Raw genomic sequence first — 25,523 nt, forward strand, 5'->3', positions numbered from 1 at the left:
GGGCACGTCTGTTATCTTGGAATTTGGCCACAGGCCAGTTGTCACTAGTCCGGGGACAAAAACAAAACAAAACAACTGGATTGTGGGCAGACGAAACCAAAGCAAGCAATCCTTAAGGACACAGAGATAAGACTTGGTCTCTCCTGTCCCCGTCTTAGTGAATTTGGATTCTATTCCACAGGGTCCATCCTGCTCCTGAACTTTGCCACCAACCCCTAAAACTCACCCTCTACTAAAGTGGGCAGCTGCTCCTGATTTAAGCTGCTGGTCTCAGTGTCGCTCACTGAAATTTTGCACGAGTACCTGTTGATTATTTTGCAGCTTTCAAATCTATCAGATGCTTGTTTCTTCTGTTTTCCTTCTATACAATGGCTCGAGACCATGTTAGTTTTCTAACTGTTGGTGGTACCCTGTTACCTGGTTTTGCCGTAGATGATGTCCCTGAGTTTCCCTCTGGCTATCTTAGTTGCTCTGTTTTTTTGTTTTAAATATAATTTTTTATTTTTAGTTGCTCTGTTTTTAAGGAAAAACTTGGGGATGGGGCGCCTGGGTGGCTCAGTGGGTTGGGGCCTCTGCCTTCGGCTCAGGTCATGATCCCAGGGTCCTGGGATCGAGCCTGGCATCGGGCTCTCTGCTCATCAGGGAGCCTGCTTCCTCCTCTCTCTCTGCCTGCCTCTCCGCCTGCTTGTGATCTCTGCCTGTCAAATAAATAAATAAAATCTTAAAAAAAAAAACAAACAAAACTTGGGGAGATTCAAAAACTATGCCCCTATCACTATCTTCTCTCTTGGGTCCCTCTGAGAGCAAGCAACACCTTCACAAAAATATACTGACAGAGTTTCCTACATATGCATCTCATTAGCTAGAATTATAACACGTGGCCATGCTTAAATAAACCCAGTGTGAGCAGGGTGTTAAACCGTGATTAGCATCAAGATTCACTTCCTGGGGGGCGCCTGGGTGGCTCAGTGGGTTAAGCCCCTGCCTTCGGCTCAGGTCATGATCTCAGGGTCCTGGGATCGAGTCCCACATCGGGCTCTCTGCTCAGCGGGGAGCCTGCTTCTCTCTCTCTCTGCCTGCCTCTCCGTCTACTTGTGATTTCTCTCTGTCAAATAAATAAATAAATAAAAATCTTAAAAAAAAAAAAAGATTCACTTCCTGGAATTAGAACAAAAAAGGAAGAACACGGAAGTACGCAGATGCTGAGAAATTGAACTTGAATGGGCCCTGCCTGAAAGAAAGATGTGCTGGATACACATACACTCAATTTGTGTAACTGGAACAAGTTTCCTGAAATGACACTTACTACATAGGAAAATGAAACAGTAAACTCAAAATATAATTTTATTAATACTTTAAATACAATCTACTGGGCGCCTGGGTGGCTCAGTGGGTTGGGCCGCTGCCTTCGGCTCAGGTCATGATCCCAGGGTCCTGGGATCGAGTCCCGCATCGGGCTCTCTGCTCAGCAAGGGAGCCTGCTTCCCTCTCTCTCTCTCTGCTTGCCTCTCCGTTTACTTGTAATCTCTGTCTGTCAAATAAACAAATAAAATCTTTAAAATAAATAAATAAATACATACATACATACATACAATCTACTAAAAAAACCCCAAAACGCTTGGGGCGCCTGGGTGGCTCAGTTAAGCTGCCTTCGGCTCAGGTCATGGTCTCAGGGTCCTGGGATGGAGCCCCACATCGGGCTCTCTGCTCAGTAGGTAGCCTGCTTCCCTCTCTCTCTCTCTGCCAGTCTCTCTACCTACCTGTGATCTCTCTCTGTCAAATAAATAAAATCTTTTAAAAAAAAAAAAAAAGAGTGATCTGGTCACTCGTAAAATGACCACACAAGTAGGGTATACAGGATGACCCAAGGGGGCACAGGGGAAAAAAAACTAAAACCTGTATTTATATTTGAAAAATACCGAAATCCACTTCATCATTCCTGATAGCCCCCCTCCTTTTTCTTTGGTCCCCATCTCACATCACTTACATTCTGTCACCATTTGTGTTGATGAATTTCACCTTCCAACTATTAAATTTTTTTTGCTCATTTCTCTTATTTAATGATAGATCTTCAGAAAATCCCATCTGTCTTTGGTCTTTTAAGATGAAGGAAAAGGCATCTTAGTCTTTGATATCTGGGTCAAAGTTTTAAAGGTGGGAAAGTTTTGAAGGGGGAAATCACATGTTCCTAGATGCATTCCCTCGTAATAGGAGTATGAATCAAAATGAAGGGACATGGAGGAAGTGAAACTCAAAAGATACAGGGCTGAGGTCAGGAGCACAGTCACTGCTCCCTGACCTAAAGAGGCCTTCAAGGAGTGGTCGTGGTAAGATTCTGCGCAAGAGAAGCGGAAAGACGGGGTTTTACTTTACATTCCTTGAATGATCCCAGTACCCAGTCTTCTCTCAACTTTGGATTCACTGTTTCCATTACTAGTTTGGTATATGTAATATTTTTATGGCTTTTACCCTAAAATTTAATTTGTAATGGTTTCATGCCTTATCTCAACTGTCCCTCAAGAACAGACTGTCTTTTGCTCTTATTGTTGCCCTTTAGTCATGTAGTTCCTTGCAACCCACAGACATTTAAAAAATATTTGTTTGAATACAAGGTCAGTATTTGCTGCCCATTTTTAGAAAGATCAACAAATTCCTTATAGGCTTGGTATTTCAATATCTGGAAGGGCATGGCATTTATAAATTAAGAGACTGTCAAGTTATTTGTATAACATCTGAATAAGAATGGGAGGAGTATTATAGTAGCACAAATCTGAAGTACAGAAATTGTGTTCATGGGTAAGTTACTTATGTATCTCCCATTGCACTGTGTAACCAACCTACTTCTCCAGCAAATTAAGTATCATTGATATACTTTCAATTAATTCTCTGCAATTGATTTCTTAATTGCATACAATATTTTGAGCACTGATCTCTCTCTATATTTTTTTTTGTGTTTGGTCCTCTGCCACTTTCTCTCAATGATGACACTATTTCTGGTGGCATTGCAGGAAAGGGAGATGGGACATTAAGTTTGGGCCAGGTGGATTTTTCAGTTAAATTCATTTATCAACGAATTTCCAAGTTGGAAGGGCCCTTTGAGATGATCTAGTTAATTTTACTTTGGACAAAATTGACACCTGGTGGTGTTCTGCTAATCGGTGGCAGAGAGAGCACTGGAAATAGTCTCCTAGTAGCCCAACACACTTTCCACTGCATCCTCAATAGTCCCTTCACCGCTTGAGGTCAAGCACAATCACCCCGCACAACTGAAAAATCCACCTGATGTCTGAAAACAGACATGTAAAAATCAGAAAGTTCAGAAACTGCAAGGCAAAGAGTGAAGCGTACGTAATCTTTTCCTACTGCATCCAAATCATCACTTTATTCACTAGATTTCGAACACTAATCACCACCATCATTGGCGATGGGCTTGGGGATGTGCAAAAGATCTGCAAACATTCACGAGGCTTAGTAAAGCCGTCCCCTTAAAAGAAAAAGGTCCGGGGGCGCCTGGGTGGCTCAGTGGGTTAAAGCCTCTGCCTTCGGCTCAGGTCATGGTCCCAGGATCCTGGGATCGAGCCCCACATCGGGCTCCCTGCTCAGCGGGGAGCCTGCTTCCTTTCCTCTCTTTCTGCCTGCTTCTCTGCTTGCTTGTACTCTCTCTCTGTCAAATAAATAAAATCTTAAAAAAAGAAAAAGAAAAAGGTCCGTGGAGCTTGATAACCTCGTGGGTCTTCCTCATTTTACATTTCAGGGTCTCTGAGAACTCAGGTAAAAAAGCCCTCACCAAAAAGAAAAGAAATGCGAACAACTGGGGAACACATATTAGCTCAGGATCCTTTTGTCCGCTACCCTCTGGAGTGAAAACTGAGGACAGGTGAGGCACGCAGCGGACTGCCTCTCTACGGTCCCTGAGGCACCTCATCCTAGGCCGGAAAACAAAACGCCGTTCCCCTTCCGCTTGGATCCGGGGGTGTCTGCCCGGAGACAGCGCGTCCTCCGGCCGAGGCTGGGATGCAGGATGGGAGATGTGGACCGTCCTCCACCCGTCGGGGGCAGTCTCGGCGAGGGAAGTCGCGGAACACGGCTCTACACATCCATATCTGTCCCCGCCCATCCTCCCAGGCCGGGCCCGCGTCTCACCGTAAACCCCGGAGAAGTCTAGGGGTGCTGGGACAGAAAAGGGAGGTGACTCCGGGGGTGGGGGGGGTCGAAGGGCAGCACCTTTGGACCCAAGCCCCCTGCGGTCGCCATGATCCCGAGGGCGCGCGCCCGTTTGCGCGGCTCACGGAAGCCGGAAGAGCGTCCACCCCAGCCTTTCGGGGTCCACTCTAGGAACGCGGGAGGACTGCCGCCTTGTTCTCCAATCGCTGAGTCTGGTTTTGGGGGGCTCTCACCTCAGCTCAGCTTCTCCCACCTCGGAAAAGGAGGCTTAAATGTCCTTTGACATCATCCTGCTCGACTACCTACACGTTTATTGATGGCAATAATCCTAAGAATTCTGGTTATTATCAAACAATACGGCTCAGTGACGGTGTGTCTGTGTCAGAGGAACTGTAACAAAAATCTGGACAGAGGAATATCAAAGACAAGAATCAATGTTTTCACAAAACCCAAGTGGTGGCTTCTCTGGGGACCCTGATTACGTACTGCCACTTGAATGGGCAGTATTTTCAGAAATTTTATGTTGGTAACAGACTTCTTGAGTACCAGACAGTGGTGAGATTCTGAGCTTGGATAGTGTTACCAGGGAGTTTTCAGCCTCATAATAACGTAATTACTGCAGTGAGTCCAATTTTGCTGTCAAAATGTTAACACAATAGTTATGGCTTTTACCATTACTTAGGGAGATCAAGAAACCTCACCTTTTATAAAACCAGAATCAAGACCTTGAAAGACTGACACTCCAAATTCCAAGACAAGTCTGAGCACAAGGGAAAACCCACAAAAGGAAGAGCCACATGCTACGGAGGCAACCAATGACCAGGTGATATCCTGAGTAACCTTTCAAGCCCTACATAATATCCCATTCTCTATGAGGTTTGACCTTGATGTGGTTGTCGCTTACTAAACTATGGTCCTCCTTGAAGACCCCATAGTCCTACAATTTCTTCCTCTACTTACTTCTTCAAAGTTCCTTCCAGTGTTCCAAGTCATCTTAAGAGCGATTACATTGTTATGCATTCTTTCTTGTCTAAACCTTGTCCTCTCTTCATCCCTACTTCCCCCTCCTCTGGCCCCATTCCTACACTAAAGTGCCTAAAAGGTTCAGGGAGGTAGCTTAATGACTGTAGATTGCTGGGTGTTTTTGTATTTATGTAGCGTGTGCAGCAGGGACTGGGAGGGCCTTAATAACTCCATTCTTTTTTTTTTTTTTAAGATTTTATTTATTTATTTGACAGAGAGAAATCACAAGTAGGCAGAGAGGCAGGCAGAGAGAGAGGAGGAAGCAGGCTCCCGGCTGAGCAGAGAGCCTGATGTGGGACTCGATCCCAGGACCCTGAGATCATGACCAGAGCCGAAGGCAGCGGCTTAACCCACCGAGCCACCCAGGCGCCCCTAATAACTCCATTCTTTGCCTGCTGATCGACTGGCACAAGGAACCTTAAGGAGCCTGGTGATATTCTTACTTTCCAATTCACTCGAACACTTAATGTAGCTCCTAGAAGAAATACTCTTCCTGCAAATCAGAACCATAACCCAAAAGACTCTGGGTTTGCAGATATGAAGCACAAATCCCACAAGTGAGTTACAGCATATGATAGTAATAGGGGCTGCCCCCGTACCACTTGGTTCCTGTATCCATATACTATTGGAGACAAAATATTGTGTTATTGGTTCGAGTTATCAGTGCATATACTGTATCCTAGAGGACAGCTCCCCAACGTTGCAAGTTGTAATTTAGCTGAGTCTTCAATATACCATTCCATAGTTTTTAAAGATTTTATTTATTTATATGACAAAGAGAGGGAGCACAAGCAGAGGGAGAGAAGCAGGCTCCTCACTGAGCAGGGAACCTGACACAGAGCTCGACTCCAGAACCCTGGGATCATGACATGAGCCAAAGAAAGGCAGATGCCCAACCAACTAGGCCACTCAGGTACCCTACCCATTCCACAGTTCTATCAGATAGCTGCTTTTGGGTGATGAGTAAGCACCACGAATTCTGCGGTTACAAGCTCATTGTCAGACCTCCTTGACCATAAAAAGTATTCCTTGATTTAAGATATGTCTAATGGATAAGGCATTCTATAAACCCTCAGATGATGGTGTCGGTGGAGATAAAGCAGTCAGGGAAAACTCCATGTTTAGAGCTTGTGTCAATTCTGATGTAATATTTTCCCTCTTTTGTAACTATCATTAACTAGTTCAATGGTGGGCATATAGGAAAGACTAAGAAAGTGCTCAATCCCTTGGGAATAGTTGTTCATATATTTTTCTTCAAAGCAATGCAGTGTAAGATAAAAACGACAACTTTTTTTTTTAAGATTTTATTTATTTATTTGACAGGCAGAGATCACAAGTAGGCAGAGAGGCAGGCAGAGAGAGAGGAGGAAGCAGGCTCCCCGCTGAGCAGAGAGTCCGACGTGGGGCTCGATCCCAGGACCCTGGGATCACGACCTGAGCCGAAGGCCAGAGGCTTTAACCCACTGAGCCACCCAGGCACCCCAAAAACAACTTTTAAGAGATGGCTAAATGTTATCACCTATGTCATCTGAAGAACTGTTGAAAGATTATTTTTGTTCAAAAGCAAAATTAGTTTCTTTTTGTTAGGGACAGATACCTACTGAAGAGAAGTGGACTCTTTTTTTTTTTTTTAAGATTTTATTTATTTAAAGAGAGAAGAGAGAGGACATGGAGGGAGAAACAGAGGGAGAGGAACAAGCAAGCAGACTCTTCCACGTGCAGAGTCCGATCCCACAACCCTGAGATCATAACCAGAGCTGAAACCAAGAATCAGATGCTCAACTGACTGAGCCATCCAGGTGCCCCAAGAAGTGGACTCTTAAATGAGTGCCTCCCAAGGCCCTCTCACTGGAGCAAAATGCACGAGTCAGCTAAAGCTTAAGACACAAATGCATCCCTGCCGTAGTTTGCTCACTTCTGGGGCAGAAATGCAGCTGCCTAATTGGTACAACCTTTGGAGAAATGGCAACTCAGGTAAAAACCCCAAACTCACAGTGATCCGAGAACATTAGAAGAGTTGTTAACGAAGAGGAGGGAGTAATGTGCCATCTACGGTCCCAGGAATCTCAAAAGGAACAACAAGCATCACTAGCGGGTATATTTTTGCTCATCAAAAGAAAAAGTTTCAGACTGGAGCTGTACAGCAAGCAACTGACTTCTGACTCCATCCTGCCGGACAACTTGGCTAGAGATTGTGTCATAGTAGGAAGTTGCATTAGATCAATGACCCTCAAGAAGGAAAGGGAATCTTGAGAGGCCATTGGAATTTGAAAAAGCATGTGATTACTACAACTTAAAGGACTAAGATCTAAAGTCCCTTGCAAAATACTTTTTTTAAAAAGACTTTATTTATTTATTTGACAGAGATCACAAGTAGGCAGAGAGGCAGGCAGAGAGAGGAGGAGGCAGGCTCACTGCTGAGAGCCCCATGCAGGGCTTGATCCCAGGCCCCTGGGATCATGACCTGAGCCGAAGGCAGAGGCTTAACCCACTGAGCCACCCAGGGGTCCCTGCAAATAACTTTTTATTCTTTAAGAGACTTGCCAGTCCAATTCCAACCCAAGATATGCCATTTTCTAAGGACCCGGGAGGTCACAAATTTCTGGCACAGCCCTCCCCCTCCCCCTCCGTCCTCATGCTCCCTGCTTTACCTGTCCATTTCTGTACAAGCCAGTTTTTCCACCAGCGGCGCAGCTGTCTTCCAGGCTCAATTTCTCTGAGGAAACTCCAACTTCCTCAATGCCCTGTCCCTCCCCCCCAAAATTTATAGATTCTGATCCCACGATTTTTTGTGGTCCTCATACGACCCAAACGCCTTCCACCCTCGCTTTAATCAGTGTAATTTGGGGGCGCCTGGGATAGCACAGTTAAGGGACAGGCTCCCGGTTTCAACTCAGGTCTGATGTCAGGGTCATGGGATCAAGGCCCACATCAATCACTGATGAGTCTGCTTGAGATTCTCTCTCTGACCTCATCCCCATCTCTCTCTAAAAAATAACATAACACAACACAACATAACATAAAATCTTTTTTTAAAGATTTTATTTATTTATTTGACAGACACAGATCACAAGTAGGCAGAGAGGCAGGCAGAGAGAGAGGGAAGCAGGCTCCCCGCCGAGCAGAGAGCCCGACATGGGGCTCGATCCCAGAACCCTGGGATCATGACCTGAGCCGATGGCAGAGGATTTAACCCACTGAGCCACCCAGGTTCCCCCATAACATAAAATCTTAAAAACAATAATCAGTATATTTTGTACCCCTATGCTGTTTCCCCCACCCGCTGACTTAAGGAAGTAAGACCATGAGGTCCACCACTCCTCCTCGCCCCCGAGCCACACACACACCACCTGGGCGGCCACCACCCCACGGGGGCTCCACTGCTGGCTGGAATCAGGGAAGGGCCAGCGGGGTCGCTTTCCCAAATTCGGGGCTGTCGCGGTCACTACTAGTAGACTGGCTACAAAAGCTGCCAGCGGGATCAGCACCGAGGGAAGTCATACAGGAAAAGCACACGAAAAACCACGCTAAAAACCCTCATCCGGGGCCCTCTTCCGGGGCCCTCATCCGGGGCCCTCTTCCGGGGCCCTCATCCGGGGCCCTCTTCCGGGGCCTGCCTTCCGCCCACGGTCGTCGGACTCCGCCTCCGGAAGTGCCACTGAGAAGTGCCGGACTCCAAGCGGTCTAGAGCGACCCCGGAAACCCTGGGGCTGCTCCTAGAGCGAGGGTGTCCGCGACGGGACGGCCGCCTGGCCTGTCCCTCAGCACGGGTGAGTGCCGGGCAGCCGTTCTGGGGTCGCGGTAGGCGTCGCCGTTGGTTTAGGCTCCTGGGAAGGAGGAGGCGGAGCTCCGTTCCGGCCGACGGCGGTTTCCGTCCCCAGGAGCGCTTTAGGGCCGGGGTGCGAGGGCCTGTTTCTCTTCAGTCAGGTTTCACCCTCACGCCCCGCGGACTAGGGCCTCGCCGCCGGGGCCCGGTGACCCTGCTGTGGTGCGAGCTGGGTGTCTGAGCCCCGCCCCGCCCTTCGGGGAGCGCGTCTTCACCTAACAGGGAAGTGGGAGGAGGGTAGCGCCGGGCGAGGCCTTCCGAGGGCTGGGCGCCAGGGCGGTTGCTGAGGGTTGTGGAAGCGGGACGGAGCCCTGTGGCGTCCTTGGATCTGAAGGACGCGAGCCAAACTGTTTGAGACGCAGCTCTTCCCTGGATCACTGTCAGGGCCGTGGAAAACGGCCTGCCCAACTCGTCTGCGTTGCTGAACTGTATGACCATTCCCCTCCCCCACCAAATGGGAATTTTGTCATTAGGCAAGCCCATTTAGTAAATCACAGTGGGCAGGCAGAGTGCTTGCCAAGTAATGCCTGGGGGGGGGGGTGCTGCTTAAAAAAAAAAAAAAAAAGTAATCATAACTAGTATGTTTCTCTGGGTACAAACTTGACCCTTGAAAGAAGTTTGTACATTTCAAATATTTTAAATTTTCTTCAGAAATGTTTATTAAGTTGGGCTTTTTTTTTTTTAAATTTAAGATTTTATTTATTCATTTGGCGGACAGAGATCACAAGTAGGCAGAGACACAGACGGGGGGGGGGGGTGGCGGAAAGCAGGCTCCCTGCCGAGCAGAGAGCCCAACGTGGGGCTCTATCCCAGGACCCCGGGATCATGACCTGAGCCGAAGGCAGAAGCCTTAAAAGTTGGGCTTGCTTGATCCCCCCCCCACCCCGAAATACCATAAATGCTGAATAAGTGGAATTTAAAGCTTCCCAATTGGACCATTTGATTTGGCTCTTAAATATTTGAAACGGAATAATTTCCATTTTTTCTTTCTGTTTTATTTAGGTGGTTAGTCATTATTAACTGTTTCTGTTGAGTATCTGCAGCGTGTAAGATACTTGGCTAAGTCCTGAGGAGGTAAAAGGATGGGCTGACTTAGCTTAGTACAATAAATTCTCACAGTCTGACCCGGCAGTGATGGTCCTTGTCCTTCAGAACAGGGATGGAGGAAATATCCGCCCAGGAAGCAGTTGGATCACCTGTTGTCCAGTTTCAGTCTTTGGAGAGCCTGTCTGAGGGTCTGTCCCCAGAGCCTCCGTTCGCACAGGACACCGACATGGAACAGGAGCTCAATGGGGGTAAGGCTGAGAGAGAGCACTGAAATCCAAGAGAATGGGGATACAGTGGGGCTTCTGGGTCTGGTACGAGAGAGGCCGGGGACTTCTCTAAGAAGATGGCCCCTAGGGGAGGTCTGGAAGGGAGGGACCGATGTGACTCAGTTCAGTCCTGATCTTGGCCTCTTAAGGACAGCCCATCTTTCTTTAATAGGCAGAGTGGTGGTCATTCACTCTGCTTTGGCTTTTTTTTTTTTTTTTTTTCCATTCATACAACCTTCACTTTATCCTGGTTTCACATCCAGAAAAATTTTTAAGATATGCTGCTTTTGCTGTATCTCACAATCCTTGCCTCGCTTTTACTTCCTCTTAGAGTTAGGGCCCTTCTCTTCCCCTGTTCCCTTCACTTAGTTTCTTCCCTCCTTGATGACTTTGCGAGCTTTGCCACCTGCCATTCTGTTGCAGCTGCAGTGTTTGTGACTAATCTAATTTTGGCCCAAAAAGCAACCATTTAATTCTTGGGTCGAGCGTAACGCCTGTACGAGTGTACACATATCACATATTGACTCAACAGTAACATCTTTATAAATAGGTTGATGTGTTTTGTACTTCTCGTGTTTTGTAAGAACCTTGTTTTAAATTGCTGTGGCCGACTGCATTGCCTGAAATAACTTAAGTGTCAGCAACACCAGTTGAGTGCTGTGGTGTGTAGAGTGCTGTGGGGCATTGTGGGAGTGTGGAAAAGGTTGTGAGGAAACAGACCACCATTCCTTATTCTTGGGAGCCTTACGCAGTGGTTACAGAGACAGTGTCCATTCACACGAAGGCTTACTAAAATTTATGTAACAGTAAATCAACTAAGTAGTCATTTCTCTGGACAAGTCACTGCAAGTCTTTGTGCTTTGCTTTGCCCATCTGCAAAACAGGTACAGTACTTAACCCTCTTGTTAGAAGAATGTTCTGTCCTAAGAATATGGTGATATTTTATAAGAAAATCCTGAATCACTGGCCTAAACATGGGTAAGGAGGTCATGCTGATGTTGAGAAGGAGCAGAGTAGATGCACTCGGTACCTGAGAAACGTTCACTGGTTTTACTAGAATGTTGATGTGAAGAAGGGTCCCACTGACTCCCTCTTCTGTCAGGGAGCCCTGGGGAAGGGTTGCTCTCACTCTTGGCTCCTCTCTCCTCCCTCAGCTCCACCTGTTCCCCAGGTGCCTGCTCTTCCCCATGAGGGAAGCCCAGGAGACCAGGCAGCTACGCTCCTGACAGCCAGGTACCAGGTGAGCTGAGGAACCCTCTGCTTTTTCCTCAGGGACTCTTGCTACTGATTGAGTGTGGCCCTTCCCTCATCCCATCCGTAAACCCTGCCTTGAATTTTTTTCAATAGCAGACCCCAGTTTCGGAATTGACCCTCTTCAGAGACCTGGACTTCACAGAAACCACCTCCCCATGTCCCCACCTCCACCAGTAAACTCTATTCCTTCTCTGTCCCTGGTGCTGTGATGGGAGTTTATTAGATTTTAAAGGTTATGGAACTTATTCCCGAGTTTCTAGTCTGTTTTCCCTCCTCCCCAACTTTGCTGTACACTGGTCACTCTCTCTGTGTCATCTCCTTCATTTTCTGGCCACAATGCTGTAGTGGCCTCATTCCCCAGAGCAGCCAGGCTGTGTTATTTCAGGAGTTTGTGACATTCGAGGATGTGGCTGTGCACCTTACTCGAGAGGAATGGGGATGCCTGGACCCTGTTCAGAGGGATCTCTACAGAGAAGTGATGTTAGAGAATTATGGGAACGTGGTTTCACTGGGTAAGGACTTTCTTATTTTTCAGTTTACCTATTAGGATTTCTTTACTTCCTTGTTTCTGAGGAGGTGCCAGGTCTCTGAGAAAGTACAGTGTGGCTCAGATTCCAGGTGTTAGAACCTCTGAATCCTCCATCTTCAAGGTCATCTCATCTGGGAGTGGGTTTTCTTGGGGGAGTGGGTTTCAAGAGGAGACCTTATATTCCTTATCTTTAATTAATGATTCCTGCTTTTGTGGGGCATCCGTTTCCTGTTAGAAAAGGGAAACTTGCTTGTGCTTTGCCTAAGTTCTTACCTTCTCTATCTTTTCCCTTTTTATGAGAGGGACCTTAAGGTCTCCCAATCCACAAGCAGACACGTTCCTTCCTGGTAATTCAATGCCCCTGTATCTGAAAGTTTTTCATTTACCTTGGAAGAAGAAATCCTTTTTTAAATAGGCTAAAATCCTTGCTGAATGATCCCTCACCTCTTAACATTCCTAAACTCATCTCCAAGAGGCAGAGTGTGAGAGACTTCATTTAAAGACATGACTCACTGCGAGTCTATTTTCAGTGAGTCATCCAGATGGTAGTCCTAAGTAACCTTACCCGGAGCAGCAGAAGTTCCAGCTTTAAACTGAGTCTCTCCTTTGTCATTTGGGCGGTACAGTGGGCTGCCGGGATTGGGCCCCTAATAGTGCTCTAGAGGGGCATCAGCAGGGCTGTTGGCAGCCCCCTTGATGTGAGCATTGCTCCTTTTCCTTTTTTTCTTTTTTGCCGGTCTCTGCTTCTGCCTCCCCCCCGCCCCAAATACATGTATGTATTTAATCACATTTTTTCTTTTCTTTCTCTCTCTCTCTCTCTCTTTTTTTTTTTTTTTTTTTTTTGGCTTTGCCTATGCTGGTGGCATCCAGGGTGTTCCTTTGTCTCCTTGATTATGCTCAGGGTTAAAGCAGTCTTTTTACCTGTGGGGAGGCAGCCTGCCCACTGGGAAAGTTTTTAGTGTGTTTCCCATTCCTGGCTCTTTGATCTTTATAGGCATACTTCTTCGCCTTCCTACCACCCGGATTCATAGTGTGAATTCCTGCCCGGCCCTGAGTCATACCCAGGCAAGTGCTTTCTCTGGAGAAACACTTGCAGTTCTTTCAGCAGGAATCTCCAAGAGATGGCCCAAGTATCGGCTTCCCATCGATCTTGCTCGTCCCCGCTCGGAAGCTCCTTTTCCACGATTGTAAGATATCACACTTGATTGATGCTCTCAGGATGCCACCAGTATGTAAAATTGCAGCTCCTCAGATGACCTTTGTTAAATTTCGGAAGGGCCAAGGAGGCCCTCCGTTGCAACCAGATGAATTTTGAACCTGTGTTCTGAGTTCATTCAAAAGCCATGGTCGGTGGTCAGCTACTTGTGTTCTGAGAAACCACAAAGTTCAACTCCAGCTCCTCAGTTATAATCTTTTCATGTTATTTTAGAATGTGGGACATATGCTGTGCACCCCTATTTTCTGTAGTGAATATGACCTGCCCCTTCTCTGGTCTGACTTTCCTGTGACCCCTGGGCTTTCCTCATGTAGAAAACTCTAGTCTTCTCCTTTAAGTCCCTATCTCCCTGTCCCAAGGCCCTGACTTTGTCCCCTTTATTCTTTGTGGTGCTATACAGATTGATGAATTTAAATGACCTTTCCTGATCAAGTGTTCCTTAGCTCTGTCCTTGATGGATGGGAAATGGGAGGGCGAAAGAGTTTAATTTTTTATTTCAGGGTATCAAATTGAATGTATATTTAACAACTTTGTAAACTGTAAAGTGATGTAATTGTAAACTACTGTTAATTTTATCTAATAATTACATAATTTCCAACAGTTAACCTGTCTACTTTTTGGAGTAAACAAACTTCTTAGCACTTTAATCAGCCTAGTAGCACAGCGTGCTATTAGACTGAATTTATCCCATTTCCTGTGTCATCTCTGCACAAGTACAGGACACACATGCACATGCACACATACTGGGTACAAATGCATACAAGAACCCCCCACCCCCCACCCCCGCTGTTCACCTTACTTTTGTGACCAAGTAAGCAGCATCTTTTCAGTAATTCCTTTTTATAGTTCTTAGGAAATCATTTTTATATTTTTAGGCTCAGCAAACTCCAACTGAAATGTAAGTTTACACACGTAATTAGCTTAATGTTTGGTGTTGTAAAATACGGGCATTGTAATTCAGTTCCTGACTTAGCAGCCTCACTGTCAAGTTCCCATCTTTTTCCCACTGCAGTAGCTCAGTTGTCACAGACATCAGAACTTTGTTCCTTTGGGTAAGTGCTTCTACTATATAGTGGTAAATATACAGAGTATGAGCAGCTGAGTAAAAGAATAGAAAAGTAAAAAGTCATATTTTTCATTACTAAATCTGAAGTGTGTTCTGTTGACAGCGAGTGAATTACTGGCTTGAGGATCATACCCAAAAGGAAGTTTTCCGTGACTTAGGAAAGTGGTCTGGTTTGCATTTCACACAGGGTCAGTGTGGTGGGGGCCTTATTCAATGACATCATTAGAAACATGCCTATCAGAATTCTGGTTGTTAAGTAAGTTAATAAATCAGGAAATGTTTGGCACATACTCTTTCCTTTTGGAAGTTGATGTCATGAAAACAAAAATGATTTTGTATAGAATGTCTTTTACTGCCATGTCTCTACTATTTATTGACGAGCCAGTGTGTTACAAGGTACGATACATATCTCATTTAATCCTTGCCATAACCCTGTGAGCAGATGTTACTCTATCTTATACCTGAGGAAACTCAGGCTCAAAAGTTAAGGGATCCACTCAGGGTCAGAACTAGGCGTAGGACTCAGATCTGAATCTGAAGCTCATGCTCTTTTTCACTGTTACGCCCCTTAGGACAATTAGTCCAACCACATACAGTGTGTGTTTTTTTTTTTTTTTTTTTAAAGATTTTATTTACTTATTTGACAGAGAAATCACAAGTAGGCAGAGAAGCAGACAGAGAGAAGGGGAAACAGGCTCGCTGCTGAGCAAAGAGCCTGATGCGGGGCTTGATCCCAGGACCCTGGGATCATGACCTGAGCCGAAGGCAGAGACTTTAACCCACTGAGCCACCCAGGCACCCCTGCAGTGTTTTTTTTTTTTTAAAGATTTATCCATCTATGTCTTGAGAGAGAGAGAGCGCACGCACACGCGGTGGGGAGGGTCAGAGGGAGAGAAAGTCCCAAACAGATTCAGTGCTGACTGCAGAGACTAACATAGGGCTTGGTCTCACTACCCTGAGGTCACCGCCCTGAGATCACAACCTGAGTGGAAACTGAGTGGATGCTCAATTGACTCTGCCACCCAGGGGCCTCACATGTGTTTTTTAAAAGTAGTCTTGTGGCTTTATACTCTGATTACAATTAGAAAAATCCATCCAGTTAGAAAAATTGGACAGATGGGCATTAGGTTGTACAGTTTGGGAGCAGAAAGAACATGCATTCGAGGGGCACCTGGGTGGCTCAGTCGTTTGATGTCTGCCTTCAGCTCAAGTCATGGTCCCAGGGTCCTGGGATTAGGCCCCACATCAGGCTTCTTGCTCAGCGAGGGGTCTGCTTCTCCCTTTCCCACTCCTCCTCCTCGTGTTCCTGCTCTCACTGTCTCTGTCAAATAAATAAAAATCTTTAAAAAACAAAACATGCATTGGAGAAGAAATAAAATTGTGTAGGGATACGTTCCATTAAAATAGGTATCTAGGGGTGCCTGGGTGGCTCAGTTGGTTAAACAGCTGCCTGTGGCTAAGGTCATGATCCCAGGGTCATGGGATCCACCCCGCTTCTGGCCCCCTTCTCAGCGGGGAGTTGCTTCTCTTGCTCGCTCTCAAATAAATAAATTTAAAAACAATAGGTATCTACCTCAGAACAGTATTACTAAGGAAAGATTTTGTGTATTAAGGACCAAGAAGAAGGGCATAAAGCTTCTAGGTGACTAAAATCTTAGCATAACTGGTATAGGCAACAAACCAAATAATGAGGTGAATTTTAAATGTCGTTTTTAAAGACCAGATTAAGTTAAAATAAATCTCATTGGAACACTGTCAAGGTTTAAATTTCAGAAATCAAAAGATTTTAATAAAGGATCAAATAATTTTTATTTATTTATTTTAAAGATTTTATTTATTTGAGAGAGAGCATGAGAGGTGGGAGGGTCAGAAGAACAGGCTCCCTCCTGAGCAGGGAGCCCAACGTGGGACTGGATCCAGACTCTGGGATCATGACCTGAGCCGAAGGCAATCGCTTAACCAACTGAGCCACCCAGGTGCCGAAGATTAAATAATTTTAAATACGAAAAATTAATTGCAAAGGTGTGTTTTGAAGGCATAGAGTTCTGTCTTTAAAATTTAGGAAAAAGGCATTCAGGGTGATGGCAAGAAAACCTGCCTTAATGCTTCCTGTGACCCTTAGAATGTTAGACTGGAAAGAATATAAACTGTGGAATCAGACTTGGGTTCATCTTACATCGAGCAGGTTATTTAAACTGGTATTCATTTTCTTCAACTATAAAACATGAAAAATAATGTCTGCTTTTCTGGGATTATGCCAAGGATTAAATTTATGCCCAGGATGAAATTAGATTAAATTACATGTGTGTAAGGACCTGGTTTGTGGTAGTTCCTTCAATGTTGTTTTAGAAAGGACTGCAAGGGAAAAGAACTATAGATCAGAATAAAAAAATTTTTTTTTTTTTAATTTTTAAGTAGGCTCCGTGATTAGCATGGAGCCCAAAGCAGGGCTTGAACTCACAACCTGAGATCAAGACCTGAGCTGAGATCAAGAGTTGGATGCTTAACCAACTGAACCACCCGGGTGCCTCAGACTAGATGATTTTTTTTTAAAGATTTAATTTATTTATTTGACAGAGATCACAAGTAAGTAGAGAGGCAGGCAGGGGCGGGGGGAAGCAGGCTCCCTGCCGAGCAGAGAGCCCCATTTGGGGCTCTATCCCAGGATGCTGGGATCATGACCTGAGCTGAAGGCAGAGACTTTAACCCACTGAACCACCCAGGTGCCCCTAGATTTTTTAATATAAACAAATTTCAGGAGTGTGTTCAAATTCTTTATAGTTAATTATACTTCTTTCTTTCTTTAATTTCCTCAAATTGAATATTGCTCATACTTTTGTAAAGGAGTTTGGATTTTTATTTTAAAGAGACTTTCATTTCTTTGACACTATGTGATTTTTTTTTTTTTAAGATTTTATTTATTTATTTATTTGAGAGAGAGACAGTGAGAGCATGAGCGATGAGAAGGTCAGAGAGCGAAGCAGACTCCCCATGGAGCTGGGAGCCTGATGCGGGACTCGATCCCGGGACTCTGGGATCATGCCCTGAGCCGAAGGCAGTTGTCCAACCAACTGAGCCACCCAGGCGTCCCGACACTATGTGATCTTTTAGTTTGCTTTTAAAAGTTTTTTTTTTTTTTTAAAGATTTTATTTATTTATTTATTTGATAGAGAGTGAGAGAGAGAATGACAGGGGAGAAGGTCAGAGGGAGAAGCACACTCCTCATGGAGCTGGGAGCCTGATGTGGGACTCCATCCCAGGATTCCAGGATCATGACCTGAGCCAAAGGCAGTCGCTTAACCAACTGAGCCACCCAGGTGCCCTAGTTTGCTTTTAATTAAAACGTCCAAGACTGCAAATCTGTTGGGTCCTGGCTCTCCGTGTATTACTCTAATAACTATTTCTCTGTCCTCTTTTTTTTTTTTTTTTTTGGGAGAGAGAGAAAGAAGATGAGTGGGGTTGGTCGGGGGTGGGGTGGGGCGGTGAACAAAGGGAGAAGCAGAGCGGGGAGTCTGAGATGGGACTCGATCCCAGGACTCCAGGATAATGATCTGAGCCAAAGGTAGACGCTTAACCAGCTGAGCCACTCAGGCACCACTCTGTCTTCTTTTTATTTATTTTATTTATTTACTTTTTACTCCTTTGTCAGTATGTTGATCTTCTGTTGTCTTTCTGTACGTATGTTGGAGGAAGGGACAGATTTCATTCACAACCATTATTTTTGACTAGCAGATTATGTAAAAGCCAGGTTCTGAAAGACTGGTGTTGAGCCCTAGGTTTGCTAGTTGTTGTGATCTTGGGTGAGTTACTTTTTTTTTTTTTTTTTTTTAAGATTTTATTTATTTATTTGACAGAGAGGGGGAGAGAGAGAGAGAGAGAGAGAGAGATATCACAAGTAGGCAGAGAGGCAGGTGGAGGGAGAGGGGGAAGCAGGTTCCCTACTGAGCAGAGAGCCCGATGCGGGGCTCAATCCCAGGACCCTGAGATCATGACCCAAACTGAAGACAGAGGCTTAACCCATTGAGCCACTCAGGCGCTCCAGGGCAAGTTACTTAAATTGTCAGTCTTTGTTTTCTTATTTGTTAAATGGGTACAGTGGTGGTTTCTACTTCATGAAGTTAGGATTTCTATTAAGTTAGTGAAAATTTATAAAGTTCTTGGTGTGGTTCTTTGGATCTACCAAATGTGCAGTAAGTGTTAGCTTAATTATTTTAATGATACTGATGATACAGATTTTTTTTTTTAAGATATTTATTTTTTTGACAGAGATACAGTGGGAGAGGGAACACAAGCAGGGCGAGTGGGAGAGGGAGAAGCAGTCTCCCCGCCAAGCAAGAAGCTTGATATGGGACTTGATCCCAAGACCCGGGGATCATGATCTGAGCCAAAGGTGGCCGGCTTAACCAACTGAGCCACCCAGGCGTCCCAAAACTCTAGTCTTTTATCTCTAACTGCCTACTAAGCTTTTTCTTTTATCCTTGACTGCATTAACTTAAGCACGATCTAAAATCAAATGCTTCTGGGGTGCCTGGGTGGCTCAGTGGGTTAAGCCTCTGCCTTTGGCTCAGGTCATGATCTCAGGGTCCTGGGATCAAGCCCCGCATTGGGAATCTCTGCTCAGCAGGGAGCCTTCTTTCCCCCATCTCTCTGTTTGTCTGCCTACTTGTGATCTCTCTCATAGATAAATAAAATCTTTCAAAAAATAAAATCAAATGCTTCCTTCCACGTCGAGACAGTCTTTTTTTGTTGTCTGTAGGTGATAGGTGTAGATATAGAATAAATAAGCAAAATTTGCTTCAGTTATCAAATACTTAGAAATACTTTAGCTGGGGCACCTGGTTGGCTCAGTGGGTTAAAGCCTCTGCCTTCGGCTCAGGTCATGATCTTAGGGTCTTGGGATTGAGCCCCGCATCAGGCTCTTTGCTCAGCAGGGAGCCTGCCCCCCCCCACCCGCCTGTCTCTCTGCCTACTTGTGATCTCTGTCTGTCAAATAAATAAATAAAATCTTTTAAAAAAATACTTTAGCTGATACCCGAGGTAAAAGTTACAAATTCTGTTATCAGAATTCAAGCAGAATATTTGCTGCTTCAAGCCATGCTAACCTTTTTTTTTTAAACTTAGCAACTATTTCATTTGGCATGGAGGACTTCAATAAGCAACTTAAATAAGCATTTAAAGGGGGGAATAGACTATTAAAGCCCAGCAGAAAATCAGAAACACAGTAAATGCCTTTCTTTTTTTTTTTTTTTAATATTTTATTTATTTATTTGATAGAGATTACAAGCAGGCAGAGAGGCAGGCAGAGAGATAGGGAAGAAGCAGGCTCCCTGCCGAGCAGAGAGCTCGACGCAGGGCTCGATCCCAGGACCCTGAGATCACGACCCGAGCTGAAGGCAGAGACTTTAACCCACTGAGCCACCCAGGCGCCCCAGTAAATGCCTTTCTTATGTGTGTTCTGTATCTGCCCATTCGTAGGCGCTCATATGGAATTCCAAGAGGACAGCTGTTGGTTTGCCATATTTTCCAGGCCCAGTGCCCTTTTAGAAACTAGTTATCTGTGATATGTTGACACCAGGACACAAAATTGGCACTCAATAAGTAACTTCTCTTTTAATTGTTTTTAATTTTTTTTCAGTAAGTGACTCTTAAGTAAATAAATCAAAAGAAGATACTAGATGTGTGGTTCCTGCTAGTAAAAGTTTACAAATAATGTAGAGATGATAATTCCTGAAACCAATTAAATAAAAATCTATAAACTCCTCTATATAGTGACATGTCAGGGTAAGAGGAACAACTAGTAAATTGTGTAGCTATTCAGTAAGTAGAAAGAAAGGCTTTTGAAGTTGATGGGCTTGAGCTAGCCGTTGTATGTGTGCTTCTAGAAGACTTCTGAGCTGAAGATGTATAAAAACTGCCCCTTTGATACTTTGATAGTTGTGTCTCCCTCAGGATCAGACTGCTTTTTGGTTTTGCTTTAAAAGAAATAAGATCCTAACAGTCCCATTACGTGAGCCAAGAGCGGCAGGCAGAGAGAGAGGAGAAAGCAGGCTCCCCGCTGAGCAGAGAGCCTGATGTGGGGCTCAATCCCAGGACCCTGGGATCATGACCTGAGCTGAAGGCAGAGGCTTTAACCCACTGAGCCACCCAGGTGCCCCAAGAAAGGCAATTTTTATGTTAAGGTGCACTTTTACTGGATTTGCCTCTCTATCGTATTATACTTAGTTGCTTATATCTGTGTCTATATACTTTCCAAATGGGAGGCGCCTCATAGATGTTTGTTGAATAAAGAAGAGTGTAAGCTCCTGATGTGTAAGAATGTGTTGTTTTTTTTTTGTTGTTGTTTCCTCATGTGCACTGAAGCAAATTGAGATTCGTGACGTTTCTTAAGATTGGTTCTTGGAATATTTATTCAGTCTTCAGTGATTGTGTTGCTGCAGTTTAGCTCACCCCACAATGGGTGTTTTTAGTATTCGCCTTTCTCCAGTCCAGCAAAGGTCATTTTGATGACCTCCCTTTTGACCGGGTCTAATCCAAAGATTGATCTATAGGCAATAGCTGAAGAAGATCACTTTTATGAAGACAGGTACACACTCATGCACAAGTTCCCTTGTCTGAGTAATGTTTAAATGAATACTTTTCCCAAAGTCATCAACTTGCCCCATAACACACCTCTTTCTGGAGCACAAGTAGGAGCTCCTTGTAGAGGATCTTTGCCCTTCTCACTCTCCAGGACTTCCCTAATGTCTTCTAAGAATTTACTTTCTTTCTCCATTAACCATTAGTTAAGAGAAACAGTGGCTTTGTGCAGTGTCTGGGGGATAAATCGCCACATCCCATTTCCTTCTCTGTGAGCAGGATTTCCAATTTCCAAGCCTGATGGGATCTCCCTGCGGGAACAAGATCTACAGGTCTTTGATCTGGAAACTAAGAATAGAGAAGTCTTAAGAGATGACTGCTCAGGTGAGTAAGGTAGAATCAATCAGATGGAATTAGTAGGGAAGTAAGATTCAAATTGTTGAGCCAAACTGTAGCTGCTTTGGCAGTCAGAATGAAGAGCTCGGTCTCTACACCAGATGGCAAGCTCCTTTGTTTTCCCTTCAGTTTTGATGAATTCTTTGCATTTATTTTATCCCCTTTCACTCACAAGTTGTACTGGGTCCCTATAAATCTTTTGAATTACTTCCCTATTACCTGCTTTGAACCATCTTATTTGGTTCTGTCCTCTGTTTTACCGCACCCTGAACCATTTGTGCATTAACCTCATTGCTCCTGTTCATGCCCTTACATCTGCTGTTGAGATTCTGTGCCTCTACTTCAGAGTAAATAAACTTCTCTTCATTTTAGTAAATTCTAGATTATTTAATTTTCTCCTCTCTGAGGTTCCCTCCCCCCCCAAGCACAGGGTACAGATTACATTTGCATTTTCTATTTATATATTGAATCAGATGGAGAGACCAGAGAAGAGAACAAGCTGTTGATTCCTAAGCAGGAAATTTTGGAAGAAGTACATTCGTACAAGGTGAGAGTAGGAAGACTCAAAAAGGATATTGCCCAAGTTCCTGGGACTAGAGAAGTGTCTAAACCTGAGGACAGATTAGAAAGGCTTCAGGAAATCCTAAGGAAATTTCTGTTCCTGGAGAGAGAGTTTAGGCAAATAACAATCAGCAAGAAAGCCTTCACCAGTGACAACAATGAATGTCATGAACCTGAAAAAAGCTTCAGTCTGGACTCTACCCTGGATACGGATCAGAGAGTTCTTAGAATTCAGAATATTGATGACACTGATAAGTATGACATGGGGGTGAACCAGAATTCAGCTGCTGGGAAGCAAGAACAAATAAACCTCATACAGGATGTTCAGAGTAGTGAATATAAGGAAAGCTTAATGGATGTCTCCCACCTTAGTAAATGTGACAGCATTCCTGCCACTGAGAAATCCTACAAATGTGATGCATGTGAGAAGGTCTTCCATCAGAGCTCTGCCCTTTCTAGACATCAGAGAATTCATACTAGAGAGAAACCCTACAAGTGTAAAGAATGTGAAAAATCTTTCAGTCAGAGTTCAAGTCTTAGTCGACATAAAAGAATACACACTAGAGAAAAACCCTATAAATGTGAAGCATCTGATAAATCCTGTGACGCATCTGATAAGTCCTGTAGTCAGAGCTCTGACATAACTCCGCATAAGAGGATTCACACTAGAGCAAAGTCTTATAAATGTAGTAATTGTGAAAGAGTTTTCAGTCGTAGTGTACATCTTACTCAGCATCAGAAGGTTCACAGAGAGATGCCCTGTAAGTGTACTATATGTGGCAGTGACTTCCACCATACCTCCTACCTTGCCGAACATCAGAAAGTCCACTGTGAAGAGAAAGCCTATGAATACAGTGATTGTGGGTTGACCTTTGTTAAACATCAAGGAATTCATCTCAGAGAAAAGCCCTATACGTGTAATGAATGTGGCAAAGACTTCAGACTGAATTCCCATCTTATTCAGCATCAAAGAATTCACACAGGAGAGAAACCACATGAATGTAACGAATGTGGAAAAGCTTTTGGTCAAACTTCATGCCTTATTCAGCATCACAAAATCCACGGGCGAGAGAAATCCTATGAGTGTAACGAATATGAGGAAAGTTTCAGTCACGGCTCAGACCTTGTTCTTCAGCAGGAAGTCCTCACCAGAGAAAAAGCCTTTGATTGTGACGTATGGGAAAAGAACCTCGGTCAGAGAGCACACCTCGTTCAACATCAAAGAATTCATACCAAAGAGAAACCTTATGAATGTGATGAACGCGGAGAGACCTTTAGTCAGATTCAGGCCTCCTTCAACATCTGAGAGGTTATACCAGGGAGAAAGCATACACGCACTGAAGGTGGTGAAGCCTTCAGTCACAGCTCAACCTTCATTCAGCATCAGAGAATCGACACCAGAGAGAAACCCTCTGAATGTGACGAATGCAGGAAGACTATTTGCCAGTGTTAAACTTCATCGATATCTGCAAACCTATACCAATGAGAAAATCTACAAATATATTGAATGTGGTAAATGCTTCATGCCGTTTTCATACCTTAGTCACCATTGGAGAATTCTTAACTGGAATAAAATTCTATCACCATAATAAATGTGAAATAGCCTTCAGTCAAAGTAACTACCTTGCTCAGCATCAAATTCATTCCATGCAGAAAGCCTATGAATGTAATAAATACATATGCACGTGGGAGGATTCAGTCCTATTCTACCCCTTACTCAACGCTAAAGAATCCATGCCCAGGAGAAGCCATTCAAGTGTAGCAAAGGTGACAGACCTTCCAGTAGGAGTTCAAGTCTTTTTCATCATTAGAATCTCCACACCAGATCACAGTCTGCTAATAATGCAAATGGAAAAAATGTACTTCTACATTTCAGGCTTTATTCAACATCAAAATATTGGAGAGAAAATTTTATATAAAATTGTTAATACACAGCCCTGATCTTTTTCATTGCAGAAGAAGATAGTCTGAGGAGTGGCTTGGTGAATGCAATGCTGATTCCTCATGGCATTCTTTTATTTAATAGGTGGTGTAAGTAGGTATATAAAATTTATGGAACTCATTTATTTTTTTAAATATGGCCTACGAACATTTTTATTTTTTCTGCAATTTGGTTACTGTTACAGCTTCTCTAAGATATTGTTAATATACCAATGTAAAGACATAATTAACTTCTGGAAAGTAGCTCCTTTAGCTGTTTCTGCTGTTCTCAGCCCAAGTTCTCTCCAGAACAGACTCTTAGGTCTGCTGTTTCCTGAGCATCCTACTTTCCTGTTCCTTTCCAGGCACAACACTTGGATTCCTGTTAATTTCTCCATTTTCTTAGTACCGTCAAGTGATGGTTTTCTAGTTTTAAGTGTCTCACCAGCAGGTATGCCGTCCCTATTTGATGTTCGTGTTCTGGTGTCTTCTTTCCTAAAGTGAAGCATCTACCTTTAAAAAGAATTGGAATTCCACATCCTGTCCATCCATGCGTTTGAAGGATTCCATCTCTGCTCTGTTTGTGGCAGGCAGCTAAACATTTTCAAATGACACCCAAGTTCTTAGCTGCCTTGTCTGCATCCACAGCCCTCTAAAAGAGATAACGACATCAGGGAGCCAACAAGACTCCTGGTGGTCTAGCTACATTCATTCAGCACCTATTCTGCATGTCAAGGTTTAGAATTATTTTATATCCTTCCGTTGAAGGCCAGCAATGTTCAGGTCTGCTTTTGATAGGGGCAAAATAAAAGAACATATACAGAAAAGTCAGAGAACTTCATAAGGGAATGCAGCTTTTCAAAAAAAGATACTGCTGTTCTTCTGTAATCTCTCTGGAAAGAGAATTTCAAGAGTGACAGGTATTCCTGGTATAATTTTAACCATTACGGTTGTTTTTTTATCTTTTTGGATTTTTGCCCCCTTCTCCCATCAGTCCAGGACAGTATTTGAAGTGTGGGGGCTTTGTGTATAATTGTTTTTTCAATCATCACATTTTCTGTATTTTGTGAGTCTACAGGCCAAGAACTTGGTTTTTTGATTGATAAAAGTGATCACAGATGTCAGGATGTCCAGAGTTCAGGGTCCCTGTCAACAACTCGCCAAGAATTCCTGATTGTTTAGATGATGTTAGAGTATTTTATTATATTTTTCCATCTCAAGTTTCATAACATTTTGTGAATAAGATGTCACTTAAAAGTCTTAATGTCATTCCAGCAAGTGAGGCCTTCGTAGTTCAGATGTTATAATATTTACTGGGGATCCTCAACAAATATATAACAATTTATTGCTTATTCTATAATCCTCTTATGGCTAAGCTCTAAGATAGTTCTACCACCATATTTTGCCTCTTAGCCGTCAGCAAGCATAGGATCTTATCAGGGCAAAGTAGAGATCTAAATGAATTGATTTAAATGTAAAAGCAAATGAAAAATGCATGTTTTCCCCCCTTGTTTATGAATGTGTATGCCCTTATGTACAGAGACCAATGGTCACTTCTGGTGATTATGAAACAGATTAATCCCTAAATAACAGAATATGTAAAAATCACATGTATGCATTTGGTTTAGGAATGTGCTTTTGTACTTCCACTTGAATAAAGGTGTGTTTGATACTCAGAA

The 25,523-nt window shown here is 43.9% G+C and overlaps 1 protein-coding gene across 10 annotated transcripts; it reads left to right on the forward strand.

Moving 5' to 3' along the window:
- The first annotated feature begins 8,219 nt into the window (after nt 1–8,219).
- ZNF655 (zinc finger protein 655) lies at nt 8,220–25,523 on the forward strand. Of its 10 annotated transcripts, none has more exons than XM_082712743.1 (5): nt 8,220–9,086; nt 10,166–10,308; nt 11,481–11,566; nt 11,966–12,092; nt 13,104–13,930. In XM_082712743.1, exons 2-5 carry the CDS (start codon nt 10,173–10,175, stop codon nt 13,298–13,300), a joined length of 546 nt encoding a protein of 181 aa, XP_082568869.1. In that variant the 5' UTR covers nt 8,220–9,086; nt 10,166–10,172; the 3' UTR covers nt 13,301–13,930. The 10 variants fall into 10 exon arrangements, with proteins under 10 accessions (XP_082568869.1, XP_082568867.1, XP_082568861.1 ...); XM_082712741.1 differs by having other exon boundaries at nt 8,220–8,957; XM_082712739.1 differs by lacking the exons at nt 11,481–11,566; nt 11,966–12,092; nt 13,104–13,930 and adding exons at nt 10,016–10,087; nt 21,247–21,351; nt 21,837–25,523 and having other exon boundaries at nt 8,967–9,086.

Source organism: Mustela nivalis (assembly GCF_964662115.1).
Source record: "Mustela nivalis genome assembly, chromosome: 19".
Taxonomy (NCBI): Eukaryota; Metazoa; Chordata; class Mammalia; order Carnivora; family Mustelidae; genus Mustela; species Mustela nivalis.

Coding starts and splice junctions, on each gene's coding strand:
- ZNF655 (XM_082712735.1), top strand. CDS start 10,173: ATGGAGGAAATATCCGCCCAGGAAGCAGTTGGATCACCTGTTGTCCAG. Junction 10,309..21,246: donor GGAACAGGAGCTCAATGGGG/GTAAGGCTGAGA, acceptor CTCTGTGAGCAG/GATTTCCAATTTCCAAGCCT. Junction 21,352..21,836: donor CTTAAGAGATGACTGCTCAG/GTGAGTAAGGTA, acceptor ATATTGAATCAG/ATGGAGAGACCAGAGAAGAG.